We start from the raw sequence: 18,750 nt of genomic DNA, 5'->3' as shown, positions 1-18,750 counted from the left end.
AATTCTCAGTTCCAGTTCAAAAAGTCTGGAGTTGTGTGGACGCCATGTGTAAACCTTGCAACAATTATGTATTTTAAAATATTAGTGTGGACATAGCCTTAACCACAATCTCGAGTTTCAGAATCCTTGGGTTTCCTGACAAATACTTACACAGCTTTCTTTGCTGCTTTGAGCACTGGTACCAACCGAGGTAGAACTTTATTTCTGTGGTACCTCTTCAGGTCAAAGACATCCAGGTCGTCACCAGAAACAAGCAGCACAAAAGCCAGAGCTGACCAATGTGCAGGTGAGATTTTACTGACATCTCCTGAGCTCTGGTATGTTTGGACTTGCTCTACCAGAGTCTGGTCACCCAACTCATTTAAACAGTGGAACAGATTGATTGTTTTGTCATAGTTGGACAATTTCTTTATCTTCTTGTGAATATACTCAATTGTCTCCTGGCTGTTCTGCAGATGTGTTCCCTGTAATCCAAACACTTTGTGAAGAAGCTTCTGATTTTTATCCTGTGACAGACCGAGCAGGAAGCGCAGAAACAAGTCCCATTGTCCATAATTGCTTTCCAAAGCCATATTCAATGCATTCTTGTGGAGGAGGATGATAGAATTCTCCCTGATCTCCGATGTCACTGTCCATGTCGGACTAGGAAGCAGATTTTTTCCACTATCTATGAAGGTCTCTAATACAAACAGAGCTGCAAGAAACTCTTGAACACTTAAATGTATGAAAGAGTAACACTCCTGTCTGTGAAGACCATATTCCTTTCTTATGATCTGTGTACAAACTCCTGAAAAAACTGCAGCTTGTTTCAGATCAATTTCACAATCTTTCAGATCGTTTTCATTGAAGATCATGTTGCCCTCCTGTAGCTGTTCAAATGCCAGCTTTCCCAACTTCATGATCAGATCTTTGTCTGGTTCACCTTTCTCATAATCCTTCTGTTGTTTCCTCTTTGTCTGGATGATCAGGAAGTGTGTGTACATTTCAGTCACAGTCTTTGGCAACTCAGTTTCAGGAGTATCTGTGAGGAGACTCTGGAGAACTGTGGCTAAAATCCAGCAGAACAATGGGATGTGGCACATGATGTACAGACTTCTCAGTGGCTTTGACTGAAGATGTTTGAGGATCTTCTGAGCCACAACCTCGTCATTAATCTTCTTTTGAAAGTACTCCTCCTTCTGCTCATCATTAAAGCCTCGTACCTCGGTCACTCTATTGATGAACTTGAGAGGAATCTTGCTGGTTGCAGCAAGTCTACTCGTGATCCAGACCAGGGCTTTGTGCAGCAGTTTTCCACTGATTAAATTAGTTAGTAGAGTGTCCAGTGTTGTTTTCTTTGTGACACTGCGGCACATCTTATTTTTATTAAAGTCCAGAGGAAATTGGCTTTCGTCCAGGCCGTCGAAGATGAACAGAAAACTACAATCATCATAGTCTGATGTTTTCAAATCCTTCACTTCTTTAAAATAGTTACCTATTAAGTCCATAAGACTAAAACATTCGTCTTTCATTGAATTCAGGTCTCTGAATGTGAATGGAAATACAAACTGGATGTTCTGGTTGGCTGTTCCTTCTGCCCAGTCATGAGTGAATTTCTGCACAGCGACGGTTTTTCCAATACCAGCAATTCCCTTTGTCAGGACTCTCTGAGGAGGGTTCTCTCCGTTTGATAAAGGTTCAAAAATTTTGTTTAGGTGGATTTTCTTCTCTTCATCATTAACCCCACTGTCTCCTTCTGTGATGTAAAGCTCCGTGTAGATCTTCTTTAAAGAAGTTGATGATCCATTTTCCTCTGTTCCTTGAAACAGATCCTTTGTTTCATTTAGAAGGTAAGATTTTAGCTCAGCTTGGTACCTTTGGACTATGTTTTCTGAAAGAAGAATAAAAGTATAATTACATACACATCATTTATTTTCTCATAGTCTTCCAAGTTAGCAAATACTGTTGTTATTCTGATATTCTGACAAACTCAAACAAAACCCAAGAGTCAGACCTGAACCACATCAGTTCCAGATAACTAGATGCATAGATGCTAGTAAGCTAGTAAGACTAATGTTAGCATTTATTCAGAAAGCAAAACATTATATAACATTAAAGATAACATTAAAGATTCATTAATTCACTCTTCTTGTTTGTGTTTTAATAGCAGAAATAAGGTTCTCTTTTTTCTCTTAGTTGTGAAAACTTAGTGTAAGGCTTGGCATTCTTAGCATTAATTATAAAACATGATGAATTTAATCACAGCATGGGGACAGTTTCATCTGTGTTACTGGGTCCACTTTGAAGTCCACTTCAACCATAGGACAACTCAGCTCAGCTCAGCTCAGCTCAGCTCAGTTCCTCCCGCCTATTCTGGAATCGGGTCGCGGTGGCAACAGGCTAAGCAGGGCATTCTAGAAGTCCCTCTCCCCTGCAACATTTTCCAGCTCCTCCTGGGGGATACCAAGGCGTTCCCAGGCCAGAAGAGACACATAATCTCTCCAACGCGTCCTGGGTCTACCCTGGGTCTCCCCCCAGTTGGGAGTGCCCGGAAGATCTCCAAAGAGATCAGGGAGGGGCCATTCCCAAACTGTTCCCACAAAGTTGGGAACATGAAATTGTCCAAAATGTCTTGGTATGCTGAAGCATTAAGAGTTCCTTTCACTGGACTAAGGGGCCGAGCCCAACCCCTGAAGAACAACCCCACACCATAATCCCCCCTCCACCAAACTTTACACTTGGCACAATGTAGTCAGACAAGTACCGTTCTCCTGGCAACTGTTAAACTCAGACTCATCCATCGGATTGCCAGACAGAGAAGCGTGATTTGTCACTCCAGAGAACACGTCTCCACTGCTCAAGTCCAGTGGCAACGTGCTTTACACCACTGCATCCAACGCTTTGCATTGAACTTGGTGATGTAAGGCTTGGATGCAGCTGATCAGCAATGGAAACCCATTCCATGAAGCTCTTTACGCACTTCTTGAGCTACTTGAGCAAATCTGAAGGCGACATGAATTTTGGAGGTCTGTAGCTGTTGACTCAGCATCCGCTGACCCTGCTCTGTGATTTTACGTGGCCTACCACTTCATGGCTGAGTTGCTGTCGTTCCAGATCGCTTCCACTTTGTTATAATACCACTAACAGTTGACTGTGGAATATTTAGTAGCGAGGAGGTTTCACGACTGGACATATTGCACAGGTGGCATCCTATCACGATACCACGCTGCAATTCACTGAGCTCCTGAGAGCGACCCATTCTTTCACAAATGTTTGTAGAGGCAGTCTGCATGTCTAGGTTCTTGAATTTATGCACTTGTAGCCATAGAAGTGATTGGATATCTGAATTCAATGATTTGGGTGAGTGAATACTTTTGGTAATATAGTGTATCTACTGTGGTTACCATTCATTCTACAGAATAAACCTTCACAAAAATAAATCTCATCTTACATTAGTATACTGTGTCATATTTTTTTTTCTTTGAAAATAATAATTCATCTCATCTGTCTTGGCAGGAGTTTGTACTGAAACAGAAACATGCTACACCTCTTCAGAAATACAAAATAATTAAAGGCATTTTGGTCTTTGCACTGACAGATTACCATCCCTTTCAACATAAACAGTGGTTAACTGAAATCACCACACATCATGTTAGCTGACAGCTAAGAGCTTCTAGGTTTGCTCTACTGGCAGCAAAGTGTAGTACAAGCAGTAAAGTTTTTTTTTTGGTAATTTGTGAAGCATGATACCTTCAGTTCTGGCAGAAACAGCATCAGTCTCATCTGTCCTGGCAGCAGATTTGACTGAAAAATAAACACAGAATATCTCTTGAGAAACACACAAATAATTAACACAGTTAGTTAAAATCAGTTAAACAAAATAATTTATTAGATTCATAAATTCAGGGGAAACAGTTACCATATGTATTGTTGATGTGGACGATATTTACATCTCTCATATTATTGTTGCTGAGCTGAGGTGCGATGAGGCCACCTCCACTCTGGGCAGTGTCTGTGTTGTTTCCAGTTTCTGTCTGAGTTACAGCTGCATGAGAACAGACACAATGATCAGGAGTCAGGAACCACAAGTCATTTTCCTTTTATAAACACATGACCTGTGTACAAAGGCTTCAGAGACTGTTATGTTTGAGATGATTTAGCAAGGGATCTGGGAAAGGAAAAGGTTGAAAACCAAAATGTGACCTCAGTAGAAAACCTATTTTCAGATTAATCTGACATGTTTGTGACCCCATGACCTTTGTAGCTGTGTTGTTGGGGACAACATCTCCGGATAGGGTCACCCAAGAACAAGGAGACCTCGATGACCTCTAGATCGATGCAGTGCCTATGGCATTGCCTTCAAAAATAGCCTGTGCTGTTGTGAACATTTATACTTGTATATGTGCTTGGTGTCTGTGTGACTCTGTAATTACACTGCCAAAACACTAGCTGGCAGTATGGATTCTGTGCCGCAGTGTTGAGTTTCTTCACGTACTTAATGTTGGAGTTAGAGCTGATAAATGTTAAGCAACAGTTACTTTTACTGAAACTACTATGACAGTAAAGAAAGAAGACATCGGAGGAAATGGTGTTCACAAAACCAGTCTCTTTTGGGTGTGTCAGCTGTACACATACCAGACATCTTCCCTCTCTCTGCCTCACACAGTCTGCCACTATGGCTGTAACTATATACTGTCAATTAAAGGCAGAAAGGCCCCAGAAACTCTCAGTGGAGTGGTGACAGGGCTGGTGTAGACAGACATGGTCTCTGTGGTTGTATTAATGAACGAGGACACTGGCAGCAGAACTCCCAGCAACTGAACCAGGAACTGGAGTCAAGAACACTCAACACTTTTACACATTTATTTGAATCCATGCAAAATATTTTTTCATAAGCTACCAATAAATCAAGCTGAACATCATTCCACAAAGTCATGACGTCCCTGCAGCTGACGCAACGCGCAAATTGTTAGTCCTGTTTTCACTGCCTTAAACAAACAGGTTGGATCAAGTCAACTCTCTGAACAATTGTTTCTTTCTGTTCCAGTCAAAGCTGTTCATGCCGACAGGAATAAAAACTAAATACGTTTTACTTCGAAATGTTTGTCTCTGTGTCTTGAAGCCAGAATGCCCATAAACAACAGTGCTTACTGAGAAACAAAGAAAACAGCATCTCACCCACTGTTCCTTGATCCCCAGTGCCGTCAGTCTGCAGAGAGTTTTCCATTCTGTGATCCTTCACCTGACTCCCCTGACTTCAGAAGTAAAGAATGACACAAGTAATTTTATATCACAAAAAACTGCCTTCTGTGATCCCACACCCAGTTTCAGTTTCCTGTAACCCCAGTTAATACTGATGAGAGAAAAAAGACAGCATCTTTACAGTTAACGTCCATAGAGCTGAAATGAAAGAATTTGCTTCCTTCTCTTTTAGTCCGATGCTGCCAATTTGCATTTGATCACATGAGAGAGCAGGAAGTGGCTGTGCTTCATGTAAACACCCATTATTACTCATCAGTTCACCTCGTCAGTACAGACGACTGATGTCTGCAAGTTTAACAGAAAATGAAATATTATTACAGAAAGTTTTGCTCTGTTCATGTAAAATGTGATATACAGGAGGACTGTGGCTTTTGAACATACCTACTTGGTCTGGACTACTGAAGCCTCATATTAGCTCTCTATTGAAAGTTGCTGGATCCACAATGCAGACCCAAACACAAGTGACTAGATTAAATCCATTGTCCACAATAGAAAATATGCAAAAAAGGTAAAGGGGATGTGGTAGGCGAGCTCTGGGACTGAGGGTGCTGGAGAGACTGACTGTGGTGAACAGTCAGCGGGCTGGCAAAGTCTTTCTGAATGGAGAGGGGTCAGGGTCTCTAATCAGGCTGAGGTCCAGGTTAAGCTGTGATGATGATCTGATTAGTATTAGAGATTGTAGAGGAGTGAAGACAAGGCTGTACAGGTATATACAGGAAACACAGGCAAGGCAAGGTCCACAAGTCAAGAAAAAACAGCAGCGTCTATGGCATTGCCTTCAAAAATAGCCTGTGCTGTTGTGTCTCTCTGTCTCACACAGTCTGCCACTATGGCTGTAACTATATACTGTCAATTAAAGGCAATAAATAAAAGGCCCCAGAAACTCTCAGTGACAGTGACTGTGCTGGTGTAGACAGCTGTGAGGATTAAAACTGAAGCAGGTCTGTTTCATTAGATGCATGTGAGACAACTGACAAACAAGGCTCAAACATCTCTTGTGTAAAGAGACATGGTCTACAAAGTCATGACGTCCCTGCAGCTGATGCACTGGCAACTTGTTAGTCCTGTTTTCACTGCCCTAAACAAACAGGTGGGGTCAAGTCAACTCTCTGGCTCCATCAGACCATGACCTTCAGTTTGTAGCCAAGTGAGAAGCAGCTGGGATGAGGGTCAGCACCTCCAAGTCTGAGGCAATGGATTGCTCCCTCTTGGTGCCAGGGAAAGTTGCTGCCCTGAGTAAAGGATCTTGGAGTCTTGTTGATGAGTGAGGATAGGATGGAGTGAGAGATTGACAGACAGATAGGTGCGACGTCAGCAGTAATGCAGTTACTGGCAACTGAAATGAGTTATCTCCAGAGCCTTAGAGACAGTATGAGGAGCAGGAGCATCTGGAGGGAGACTGGATTAAAGCCACTGCTTCTTAGAATCCCTCAGGAGGAGGTGAAAAATGTTGCTAGGGAGAGGAACGTCTACCCGTCTTCCTGTAACCCCAGTTAATACTGATGAGAGGAAAAATATAGCACCTTTCTGGGAGTTAACGTACATAGAGCTGAAATGAAAGTCGAGGCTCAGGAGTTGCTTCCTTCAGCTGAGATAGCAGAAGCCTTGTCAGTACAGATTACTGATGTCTGCATCTAAGTTGAGAGGGATGGGAAGAGTTTTGAGCTGTTCATGTAAAATGTGATATACATGATGAGGACCTGTGGTTTTTGAACAAACCCACTTGGTCTGGACTGTTTAAGCCTCATATTAGCTTCAGATAAACTTTAAAATATATTGGTTTCGTGGTTCATCTTCTCCCACTTAACATTGTTGGGTAGAGATCTCATGACCATAAAGTTCAGCATGAACAAGAGGAATAATTTTAATTAAATAAAAACTGTCTTGAGGATTCTATTGTCACCTTATGATTGTTTAGGACAAATATGAAAAATTTGAACTTGTGCTTTAAACAATCAAACAAGATTTATTCCAACCAAACCAACACCACAGCATCTCATCTACAACACAAAGGTTCAATATTTTACAACACCAAACACACATCCCACTGTGAAGCATGGTGGTGGTAGCATCATACTGTGGGGACACTTCCTGCTAGCAGGCCCTGAAAGGCTTGTCAAGGTAGAGGGTAAAAGAAATACAAAGCAAAATATGCAGCTACCTGTTTTCCACAACTCATTTAAAAATGGTAGATTAAATTTAGTTTTTTAAAGAATGAAATCTGACCTGAATGCACAACTAACTAACACAAACAAAACAAAACACAAAGCTAACTCCTTTGGATGAATTAGCCTTGCCTGAACAGGCCAAAGGTTACAGCAGCCTGATGGTAGGTTTACCAACTAAAAGTGACATTTATCAAAAGCTGTTTCCCCTCACTTTGCTTTCTGTATTTTCTTTTTTGGTGTCCTGATTTTGTTTTCTTGGGATATCTTGGGTCAGTTGCACCAACCTCCAGTTCCAGCATCAGCAATCACTCAGCTTGACTGACTGTGTTAGTAGGGTGGATTAAACCATTTTGTGCCTTTTAAGAATGGTGAGAGGGGTCTCAGAGAGCATCCCCTATTTTTATTCAGACATTATTCAAAGTACAAAGTGCAAAGTAGTTTAGCCACCCCCTCCAAATCCCCACAGAGGCAGAGTGTTGACCACACGATGGTTGAACTGGCTGGTTACCCTCACATCTCATCTCTCAGGAGACTGGACTCAGGTGGACTTCAATCTGCACAGAGAGAGAGACACTGTAGAGGGAAAGGTCGACCAGATGGGAGGAGAGATCCTAACACACAACATGACCTGACATGACCTCACTGAAAGTGTATAAATGACGATTTGAAAATCCTACTGTTTATTCTTGAATCTTCATATTTAGTAGATGATTTCACAAACATTCCATGTAAAGAGTTCGTCCACATCAAACTACTTCACATCCCACAGCACAAAAATGTGAAATCAATCATTCAGTAGTGTTGAAGGAATTTCTTGTGCTTCATTTTCTCTGCAGAGGTCAGTGTTCTCAGAATCAGTCAATATATAAAAACTTGTCAATATGTATTATGCAGTTTTAAAAATACTCATGTACCACAAACATTCAACCATTGAAAATTATATTTTTTCATAAAACACTTTATTTGCCGTCTAGTTGTTCATGCTGAATCTGCTGATGATGAGGGCCTTGAGACATCATCCTGTCATCAACTCAGTGAGTCGGACTGTGAATGTACAGTATTTAAGAGCTAAATCAGCTAGGCTGATGTCGCTCAGTGTATATCTGTTACCATCTCTTACTGCAGAGTAATGAAAAAATATTTATTTATAAACTTGAATCTACCAGATTTGTTGGTGACGTTGGTGGATGCATCAATGTCTTCTCCACAGAGAACACGAGAAAGCCGAGCTCTGCTGACGACTCCTCCATCCTGAGCAATGACTGCTGGGCTTTCTGTCTCTGTTGGAATTTCAGCTGCAGTATTCACTGGTCTCTGTCCTGGAGGCAGATAAACAAACAGAAAAATAAGAAATGAAACTGCTCATCACCAACTGAGCTGTTTCTAAGATCTGACTCAGCAAAGACAGATAGAGACAGAATAGACCCAAATCTAAAGTGTAACCACCATGTCTTTGTTTAACAAACTGAAAATAAAACCTCTGAACATGATGGAGTTTGGTCATTACATCTGCTGTGTGAACATCTGCTTTTTGGTTGTATTTTTTACAGAAAACAAAAGCTGTTACAAGACAAAACTTGTTGTTCTTGAGCCTGTTTGATATAGTGTGATTATGCTACTTGTGAAGCTCTAATAAATACTTACAACTGATTATTCAAGCTATACAGCTGTTCCTGTTACTACTTTGTATTCATTTGGCCTGCTCTAGCGTGTACGGCTATGCTATAAGTTGTAAGTTACTTTGAATTAAAATGTCTATCAAATGATGCCAAATGTAATTAATGAAACAATACAAAAGAAGGCAGATATCTTACCGTACAGTGATTGAACAGCAGCCCAGGCCCACGACAACCAGTTTCCCATCTTACTCTTTTACTTAAATCCTCAGACTTCAGAAGTAAAGAAGACACAAAGTCCAGACGATGATAAAACAGGCTGAAAAAAGAAGCTGAAAGTCAGTTTCTTCAGCTGTAGTTACTTCAAACTCTGGGACAAGTATTTCCTCCGAGATAACTCTTATCTTACCGTTCAGGATGGCAAAAAAGGAAGAAACAGGTCAGCTTCCTCCTCTTATGTTATCCTGGGATCCCCTCCCTGTGCACATGGCCGATGATGTGATATTATACGTATCTGCATTCCTGTGAAAGTCAATAATAAAACATTTAGCTAATTCTGTCAGTGTCAGGCTGCATTTTCATCACTCCTGTTTTCTCTGATTAAAATTGTTACACATTACACGTAAGGTATTATGTAACATTAACAATGGCAAGAGTTTGGAAAAGAGTAAGTGTAACAGTACGAATAACTGAGGTGACACACTTTGACCTTTGTGGTAATATTAAATTCATTTACTGGAGTAAACGGAGCAACACTACAGTCTGAAAATACTCCATTACAAGTAAAAGAAACTCATTTCAAATGATAGTAAAAGTACAAAGTACTCAGTATGGAGTAGAGTGCCTCATAAACACAAGTGATCACAGTAAATGTGATGTGAGCAACACCTGCTGGTAAAAGGAGGTAGAACAGACAGACAGGTGTGTTAACATTTGATGTTCAGCAGTTGTGTTTTCCCAAAGGAAAACTGAATCAGGAGCAGAGTTTAAACTAAAAAATCTTGGAGGATAATTCTGCTTTATTACATCCTGACTCTTATTTTCACAGTTCTGAAGATCATTTCTATCAGAAATAATCAAACTGTACTCACCAGGTGAACAGCAGACGTCTGTGAACACGCTGACATCGATGAAAAGAATCTGACAGGTCTTGAAACTCGTAGAAAATTCAAACAAACGTGGGAAAAGCCGATGCATGATGCAACTTTAACAAGTTGCTGGGACGATGTTTGGAGACGGACCGCTCAGGAAATAAACTACTTCAACTGTAGTTTAGTCCAGAAACTATCATCTGGTTCCTCTGCTTTGACAGACTGTGTGAGGGGATTTATGCACGACTCTTGGAGGTTGTATTGTTGGATAAAGACTTTAGCAAATGTAAAATAATAACATTACAGTTAAAGTTGAGTTGAACCATTTTTCCCAACATGGTGTGGTGGTGTATCTGTGTCAGTGTCAGGTGGTAGATGGAGATGGAACAGAAAACAAATGACATTAAGGAAGAGATTTTTGTTCCTGGGTTGAGAGAACTGAAAGCTAGCTGCTATCTATACCAAATGTAAGAGTTTGCTCGCAGGTTAAAACCTAAATGAAGTCGTGAATAGTTTTTTCAGAGCCTATATCTGTGAGTCACTTTACAAACAGCAAATAACACAGTTTTAACAGATGTTTCCACAAACTGTGCCTCTTCAGAACAGAGGATTAATGAGGACTGACATGTTACCTACCCAGCTAACGTTAGCACATTTACCTGCACAATATAAAGTCAAATCAATCTAATCACTGTGTATTTATCATCATTATTATGTCACTTACCACTGTCCTGGTGTCGCTTTCCCTCTTCTTCTGTTTTTCTCTTTCTTTTCATTTTGCTAACATTGACTGTTTCGCGGCAGCGTGTGTTCACAGTGAGACCAGGAAGCGGCCGTTTCGCAGTTCTTATAACTGTGGCTTGTGCGCGCTGTAATTTGTCCGGGTGCTGCACTCCTTTCGAAGTATAGTTCCACTATGTAGAAAAGCGATGTTTAAATCTTTCTCGAGAAACGCTGATCCAAAAAACTTCACAGTCGACACTGCATTACCTTCAGTCCTCAACAATACACCCGCGAAATCTGAAGAGAATTGGATGAGTGGCTGCTGGGAAAATTAAAGGACAGACAGAGATTCCTCTATTTAAAGTTAGATGACCTGTTTTAACTGACCATATCCAGGTCATACAGCAGCCTGGATCCTTTTTATTTAACCATAAAAAGCCCTTGCATCATTACCAGACAATGCCCATTGGATTACATCCCACTGCTTACAGCACATTCTTAAGATATTTTAACATATTTATGAGGCTTAATAAAACCCTACAGATGATTATAATCATGTACAACAACTTATAATAAAGGTGTATAAATTATGAAGTGGTGGGCATGAAAGAAGAATCTGACATTTTAACTACCATAACTTTATAAAGATACAGAGCCTTAAGATCATAAAATGTCCTGTGAACAACAGCTTGTTGTAGCATGACTTTGTGAATGATTTACATGAATTTACAGCACTGTATAAGGTTATTAGTAACTGTATGATAGTATTACACAATTATGAGAAATTATGAGCAAATTTTTCTGCTTAAATAAAAAAGAAAGAAAGAAAGAAAGAAAGAAAGAAATCACAATGCTCGTCAAAGCCATGTGGAGTCTTTATTTTCCAAAAGACACAACTTCACATTTTAATTAAAAGAGAAAATGGCACAATCACACCAAACACTGTGTCTTATCAAAATTTAAAAAAATAAAAAACACATTCTATTTACAAGTAATATTCATAAGTGGAGGAGATGCTGGATCATCAGCCAGTAAAAGCGCAGACTCCACTCAACTCTTTTTTCTGGTCACAAATTCTGTGCACTCGTTGAAACTGGTCATAAGGAACATTCTCTCCAAGCCACATGGGATGAAGGCTCCTGGTGTGTAGTATGGTGTTTATGTCTGTTGGACTTCATAGATGCAAAGTCTAAGATCTAAAATGTGCATTGCTTGCTGTCATCTAGAGACAGCTTGATATTAGGGTTAATACCAATCAGAAAGATAAAGCTCTGCACATATACAGACTTTCAGGAATGGAGACAAAGAAACACCACATGGACAGAGAAACTTTACCACAAAGAAATGCTCCCAAACAAACAAAAGATAGAGTGGACCTGGATGATGGAGAAGCTCCACAGATACATTAACCTTATGGCACTAAGATACCAATACTCTCTCAACAATACAATGCATATATACAATACAATACAAATAAGAATTGCCCTGTGTATTTACTGCAGAATAAAAATGCATAAAATTCTCCTACTGAACAAACAATGATTTAGATGTGTAGAAAAGTATCAAAATATAATTTTAAAAAAGTAAAAATAATTACAGATTTCTTGAGTGGAACAGCTATGAAACTTGCGTCCCCTCACACCTCACACCTCAGCTCTGTCTATCTGACACACTGCACTCTGTCTCATTTCCACTTTCTGTGTTACCAGTAGACTGGGGTAGACAGGTGTGAATGTTCAGCGATGAAGCAGGGTGTTTAAGACTCGTCATTTATTATCACCCGTCATCATTAACAACTAGAAAGTTGTACCAGCATATTATTTAAAAACAAAATATGAAAAAGTTAAACAATGTGCACAAACAAACAAACAAACAACAATTCTGCTCATAAATGTTGAAAAGCTAGCTACCAAAGTGGTACTAAAACTGTAAATAAAAACAATACAAAAACATTCAGCGCCTGAGTTCTTAAGTAAACATTATATTATACATAGGTGTAAATAAAACTAATTTAAAATCACTTATCAAATGTAATATTTTAATAAAATGATTACTAATATATGATTTTTAATGTGTCTGAATCTGCCGAACGAGGAAAAGCTAAACACAAAGCAACTAAATAGGAAGGGCTGTCACTGTGTGCGATTGTTGAAAAGCTACCTACCAAACTTTCCTCATTACTGGATAACAGCCTTAAAATGGGATTGCACTGACTTTAGTTTCTGAAGACCCCCCCACCCACCCCATCCCCCAATGTAGAAATGCAGATGTTGGAGCTTGGTCACAGCACTTCCTGTCAATGTCAGAGGGCATCTCCCTGCATCACTGGTAACACTGGTCAACCCTGGGGAGGGACAAGACAAAACCTCAACTCAGCTCTTCTTTCTTTCACTGATTCTGTGCACTTGTTGGAACTGGCCATAAGGCACATTCTCTTTGAGCCACTCCCTGTATGAAAAGGCATGCCCCTGGGTTCCATACTGGGGCCACTGCTGTTCTCCATGATGTAAACAATCTTTGTGATAACCTACCAAATGCTAATTTAGATTTTTAAGCAGATGATACACTTATCTATTGCTCATCCCCTTCAGTGGTACGAACCCTTGGATTTCTGGAATCTGCCATTGACATTGTTCAGTCCTGTTTAACTCAACTTAAGCCATTCTCAAATGGCAAAGAGGTCTCATCTGATCTTTCTAAGATCTACCTTTCCTTGCATACGGTCATCTCTTGGAAGTAAAAGTTGTATTCCAGAAAGAAGGCACCACACATTTAAGAGTACTCTAAATCTTCTCAGACATTCATCCTTCTGTAAATCAGCATTTAAATGGTGTAGATGACCAGATAAATGTCTACAAACATCACATATACAAATAGTTGTGTCCTGACCTGAGAGTTTCCAGTGTACAGTGTGGACTCTTCCGTGCAGCAGAGAGCAGCTTCATGCCTGAATCCTGCAGGTTGTTGTTTCGCAGGTCCAGCTCTTTCAGAGTCGAGGACTGGGAGCTGAGAACTGAGGACAAAGCTTCACAGCTTCTCTCTGACAGGTTACAGCCAATTAGCCTTAAAAAAAAGATACATAGTACATTAATTTAAAAACATTAATCTCTACATTTAATGTGAGTTATAACTGCATCTTGGAAGGCACTAGTTTAATCGCACTGGCTAAAAACAGCTTCAAAATTGCAGATGTGAGGATTCTGGGTCATTCACAAATTGACTTCAATTAAGTACACATACATACAGCATGGAACAACTGAATACATAAGAATGCACACTTGTCAACTTCAAGCCAATAGTTCTTAAAAAGCACCGTGGCAAGAATTACCACGCAATTACTACAAAACAAGAGGTTTCACTGATGATGGATTTATCTTAAACTTATTTGGAGAATAGGAGGGGTATATGATCATTACATATAAAACACAGTTACTTGTATTAATAATCATCACCCATATGGATTAAATTCACTGTGCAGAACCTGAACTGAGGTGTCTGGAGGTGCAATGGTCTTATTACCTGAGTCTCTGGAGTTTGCAGTTTGGACTTTTCAGGCCTTCAGAGAGCAGCTCCACTCCAGAGTCCTGCAGTGTATTTCTGCTCAGGTCTAACTCCTCCAGACCAGAAGACTTCAAGCTGAGAACTGATGAAATGCACCCGCAGCATCTGTCAGTGAGGTTACAATCACTCAACCTGAAGAGGAAAAACAAAATAATTTGACATTGTTGGAAACATTTCCTCTGTCCTTCAATATTTAACCACAATCTCAGAGTTTCAGAGTACTTGGGTTTTTTGAGGCCAAATACTTACCAAGCTTTCTTTGCTGCTTTGAGCACTGGTACCAGCCTCTCCAGAACTTCATCTGACATGTCGTACTTCTTCAGGTCAAAGACATCCAGGTTTTCACCAGAAACAAGCAGCACAAAAGCCAGAGCTGACCAATGTGAAGGTGAGATTTTACTGACATCTCCTGAGCTCTGGTATGTTTGGACTTGCTCTACTAGAGTCTGGTCACCCAACTCATTTAAACATTGGAATAGATTAATACTCATGTCTGTATAAGACAATTTCTTGATCTTCTTGTGAATGTACTTGATTGTCTCCTGGTTGCTCTGAGGATGTCTTCCTTGAAATCCGAATACTTGCTGAAGAAGCTTCTGATTTTTATCCTGTGACAGACCAAACAGGAAGCGCAGAAACAAGTCCCATTGTCCATACTTGCTTTTCAAAGCCATATTCAATGCATTCTTGTGGAGGAGGAAGATGGAAATCTCTCCTTTTTTTGACAGAAATGTCAAGTGCCTGTTAAGCAGATTTTTTCCACTATCTATGAAGGTCTCTAATACAAACAGAGCTGCAAGAAACTCTTGAACACTTAAATGTACAAAAGAGTAACACTCCTGTCTGTGAAGACCATATTCCTCTCTTATAATCTGTGTACAAACTCCTGAATAAACTGCAGCTTGTTTCAGATCAATTTCATAATCTTCCAGGTCATTTTCATTGAAGATCATGTTGCCCTCCTGTAGCTGTTCAAATGCCAGCTTTCCCAACTTCATGATCAGATCTTTGTCTGGTTCACCTTTCTCATAATCCTTCTGTTGTTTCCTCTTTGTCTCGATGATCAGGAAGTGTGTGTACATTTCAGTCACAGTCTTGGGCAATTCATTTTCAGGAGTATCTGTGAGGAGACTCTGGAGAACTGTGGCTGAAATCCAGCAGAACAATGGGATGTGGCACATGATGTACAGACTTCTCACCAGCTTTGACTGAAGATGTTTGAGGATCTTCTGAGCCACAACCTCGTCATTAATCTTCTTTTGAAAGTACTCCTCCTTCTGCACATCATTAAAGCCTCGTACCTCGGTCACTCTGTTGATAAACTCTGGAGGAATCTTACTTGCTGCAGCAGGTCTACTTGTGATCCAGACCAGGGCTTTGTGAAGCAGTTTCCCTTTGATTAAGTTGGTCAGTAGAGTGTCTACTGTTGTGGTCTTTGTAACACTGCGGCACATTTGACTTTTCTTAAAGTCCAGAGGAAATTTGCTTTCGTCCAGGCCGTCGAAGATGAACAAAATACTAGAATTCTCGTAGTCTTCTGTTTTCAAATCCTTCACTTCTTTAAAATAGTGATCTATTAAGTCCACCAGACTCAATTTCTTGTCTTTTATTAAATTCAAGTCTCTGAATGTGAATGGAAATACAAACTGGATGTTCTGGTTGGTTGTTCCTTTTGCCCAGTCATGAGTGAATTTCTGCACAGCAACAGTTTTTCCAATTCCAGCGATTCCCTTTGTCAGGACTCTCTGAGGACGGTTCTCTCCGTTTGATAAAGGTTCAAAAATGTTGAGGTGGATTTTCTTCTCCTCACTTGTAGACCTTTTACATTCTAATTCAACCACCTCATGTTCATTATTAACCTCCCCACTGCCTCCTTCTGTGATGTAAAGCTCTGTATAGGTGTCCTTTAATGGAGTCGATGATCCATTCTCCTCTGTTCCTTGAAACAGATTCTTTGTTTGATTTAGAAGGTAAGATTTTAGGTCAGCTTGGCACTTTTGGATTGGTCTTTCTGAAAGATGAATAAAAATATAGTTACATGTATATAATGTATTTTTTCATGTTCTTCCAAGTTTGGAAGTACTGCAGGTTTACAAACAAACCAAATACAAGAACCAGACCTGAACCACAGTGGAACTACATCAGTTCCAGACAACAAGATGCTCAGATGCTAGTGGGCTAGCAAGATTCAGGTTAACATTTATTCAAATAGCAAAACATTGCGTAACATAAAAGAGGTGATGAGGAAGAACAGAAAAACAGGTGATCACTAACTTGACATTTTTAATTTTGTCATCAGCAACACATTCATTTTTCACTCTACTTATGTTTTAATAGCAGAGGTGAGTTTGACCTTTTTGTCATGACTGAAACAGAAACACTCAACATCACTTGAGAAATAATTTAAAAAATAATTCAAGGCATTCAGATCTTTACATTTTCACATAATTAAACAACAAGGTCCTGATTGAATTTATAATTTCATCCGCCACGTGTGTTGTTAACACCGACAGATTACCGTCCTTTTCGACATGAACACCGTTATACTGAAATAGCCACACATCTCTCTTTATATTTCTCCTCTTGGACAAATTATTCAGTTATGGAATTAATGTTCACTGTTATGCTGATGATACCCAGCTGTATGTACTTATAAAGGCTCAAATGAGGGAACTAGAGATCTGCTTGTCTTCTGTTTAAAGCTGGATGTCTTGAAACTTCCTGCTTCTTAACTCAGACAAAACTGAAATGCTGGTTATTGGCCCGGCGGAACATAGACACCAGTTTGATCAAGTACAACAGACAGACACTAAAGACTTTACAAAGACCGCCTTTTTTCACCTACATAATATAGCTAGGATTCTGTCTTTTCTTTCCATGGCAGATGCTGAAATTCTAGTCCATGCCTTTGTTTCTTCTAGACTGGATTATTGTAATGTTTTGCTTTCGGGGCTACCACGTGCTAGCACTAAAAGTCTACAAATGGTTCAGAATGCTGCAGCTAGAATGCTAACCAAGTCGAGTCATTACTCCAGTTCTAGCTTCCCTTCATTGGCTCCCTATTTATGTTAGATCAGACTTTAAAGTTCTCCTAATGACCTATAAAACGATAAATGGGTTAGCCCCCCTCATACCTGTCTGAGCTCTTAACCCTTATATTCCCTCCTGTGCTCTGTGTTCTGATATCTGCAGGGCTGCAGAGTTTCCTGCTGCTCCCACACTCCAGCTCAACCGATGTTGCAACACTGTTTCACTTTTCTGTCATTTTTATTCCTCTAGCTATTATTATTATTATCATTATTATTATTATTACTACTACTTTTATTTACACATAGTCTGTGTATCTGCAATGTTGTCTTTCTCCTACCCCATTCCCCCACCCCCCTCTCTTTCTGTCTAAACCCAACCGGTCGAGGCAGATGGCCGCCCACCCTGAGTCCGGTTCTGCTCGAGGTTTCTGCCTCTTAAAAGGAAGTTTTTCCTTGCCACTGTCGCCGAGTGCTGCTCATGGTGGGAACTGTTGGGTCTCTCTCTGTAAATTTTATAAGATAAAGAGTGTGCTCTATATGTACAGTGCCTCAAGATAACTTCTGTTGTGAATTGGCACTATATGAATAAAAATTGACTTGACTTGACTTCACGTTATCTTACAGCTAAATTGCAGCTTCATGACTGCTTCTGTTGTACCTGGCTGTTTAAAGTTCACTGGATGGAAATTTCCTGCAGTTGTGTCATCTCCACAACAATCTCATAATAATATAGGTATGTTCTACTGGCAGCAAAATTAATAACAGTAAAGTGTGGTTTTTTTTTTGTTGTTGTTGTTTTTTTTTGTCATTTGACAGTGAAAAACATGATACCTTCATTTTGAGGAGAAACATCAGCTCCATCTGTCCTGGCAGCAGATTGGACTGAAAACAAAACACAGAATATCTCTTCAGAAACACAGAAATTATTAAATGTTCTTACATAAATTTTAAACATAATAATTAATTTGATTTATAAAACCAGGGAAATAGTTACCATATACGTTGTTGATATTGTGTGTTAGATTCCCTCCCACATTAACATCAGTAAGCTGAGCTTTGTTGATGACACCTCCCCTCTGGGCAGTGTTTGTCTCGTTTCCAGTTTCCCTCTGAGTTTCAGCTGAATGAGAACAAACAAAATAATCAGGATTCAAAACTCAGCTTCCTTCAACACCTGACCTGTGTATGAGGACTTCAGAGATTCTGTTTTTGTTAGAGATTTAACAAAAACCTGAAAGATCACCAACAAATAAAGTTTGGGAAACACACATGGGACTGACACACATTAACTTTAAACTGACCAGATAATCAGATTTACAGC

General features: G+C 39.8%; 2 protein-coding genes and 2 long non-coding RNA genes across 9 annotated transcripts in view; 2 read left to right on the top strand and 2 right to left on the bottom strand.

Annotated features, from left to right (window-relative positions):
* Positions 1 to 5,433, bottom strand: part of LOC108892166 (NACHT, LRR and PYD domains-containing protein 12) — a 29,649-nt gene extending 24,216 nt beyond the window's left edge. For 2 of the 3 annotated variants that reach the window (XM_051070920.1, XM_051070921.1), the window contains exons 1-4: positions 5,158 to 5,432; positions 3,899 to 4,024; positions 3,730 to 3,783; positions 151 to 1,870 (exon numbers count right to left, since the gene is read on the bottom strand). In XM_051070920.1, the coding sequence (XP_050926877.1) occupies positions 151 to 1,870; positions 3,730 to 3,783; positions 3,899 to 4,024; positions 5,158 to 5,206 (1,949 nt within the window). In that variant the 5' untranslated portion in view covers positions 5,207 to 5,432. Of the gene's footprint in view, positions 1 to 150; positions 1,871 to 3,729; positions 3,784 to 3,898; positions 4,025 to 5,157 lie in introns of all 3 variants that reach the window. The other variant, XM_051070923.1, reaches the window with a different exon arrangement.
* Positions 1 to 18,750, top strand: part of LOC127142517 (uncharacterized) — a 62,002-nt gene that overhangs the window by 18,993 nt on the left and 24,259 nt on the right. The window contains exon 2 of the long non-coding RNA XR_007813330.1: positions 237 to 286. This is a non-coding gene — a long non-coding RNA (uncharacterized LOC127142517). The remainder of the gene's footprint in view (positions 1 to 236; positions 287 to 18,750) is intronic.
* The window catches only part of LOC127142511 (uncharacterized), a 31,050-nt gene continuing 17,265 nt past the window's right edge, over positions 4,966 to 18,750 (top strand). The window contains exons 1-2 of one of the 2 annotated variants that reach the window (XR_007813310.1): positions 4,966 to 4,980; positions 6,332 to 7,996. This is a non-coding gene — a long non-coding RNA (uncharacterized LOC127142511). Of the gene's footprint in view, positions 4,981 to 6,109; positions 7,997 to 18,750 lie in introns of those variants that run through there. The other variant, XR_007813309.1, reaches the window with a different exon arrangement.
* Positions 12,426 to 18,750, bottom strand: part of LOC108892170 (NLR family CARD domain-containing protein 3) — a 34,278-nt gene continuing 27,953 nt past the window's right edge. Inside the window, exons 2-7 of one of the 3 annotated variants that reach the window (XM_051070940.1) lie at positions 18,424 to 18,549; positions 18,261 to 18,311; positions 14,650 to 16,411; positions 14,359 to 14,532; positions 13,729 to 13,902; positions 13,093 to 13,183 (exon numbers count right to left, since the gene is read on the bottom strand). In XM_051070940.1, coding sequence (XP_050926897.1) covers positions 13,162 to 13,183; positions 13,729 to 13,902; positions 14,359 to 14,532; positions 14,650 to 16,411; positions 18,261 to 18,311; positions 18,424 to 18,549 — 2,309 coding nt within the window. In that variant the 3' untranslated portion in view covers positions 13,093 to 13,161. Of the gene's footprint in view, positions 13,069 to 13,092; positions 13,184 to 13,728; positions 13,903 to 14,358; positions 14,533 to 14,649; positions 16,412 to 18,260; positions 18,312 to 18,423; positions 18,550 to 18,750 lie in introns of those variants that run through there. The other 2 variants (XR_007813305.1, XM_051070939.1) reach the window with 2 other exon arrangements.

Source organism: Lates calcarifer, linkage group LG5 (genome assembly GCF_001640805.2).
Source record: "Lates calcarifer isolate ASB-BC8 linkage group LG5, TLL_Latcal_v3, whole genome shotgun sequence".
NCBI lineage: Eukaryota > Metazoa > Chordata > Actinopteri > Centropomidae > Lates > Lates calcarifer.
This window is presented reverse-complemented; position numbering and strand designations above follow the sequence as displayed.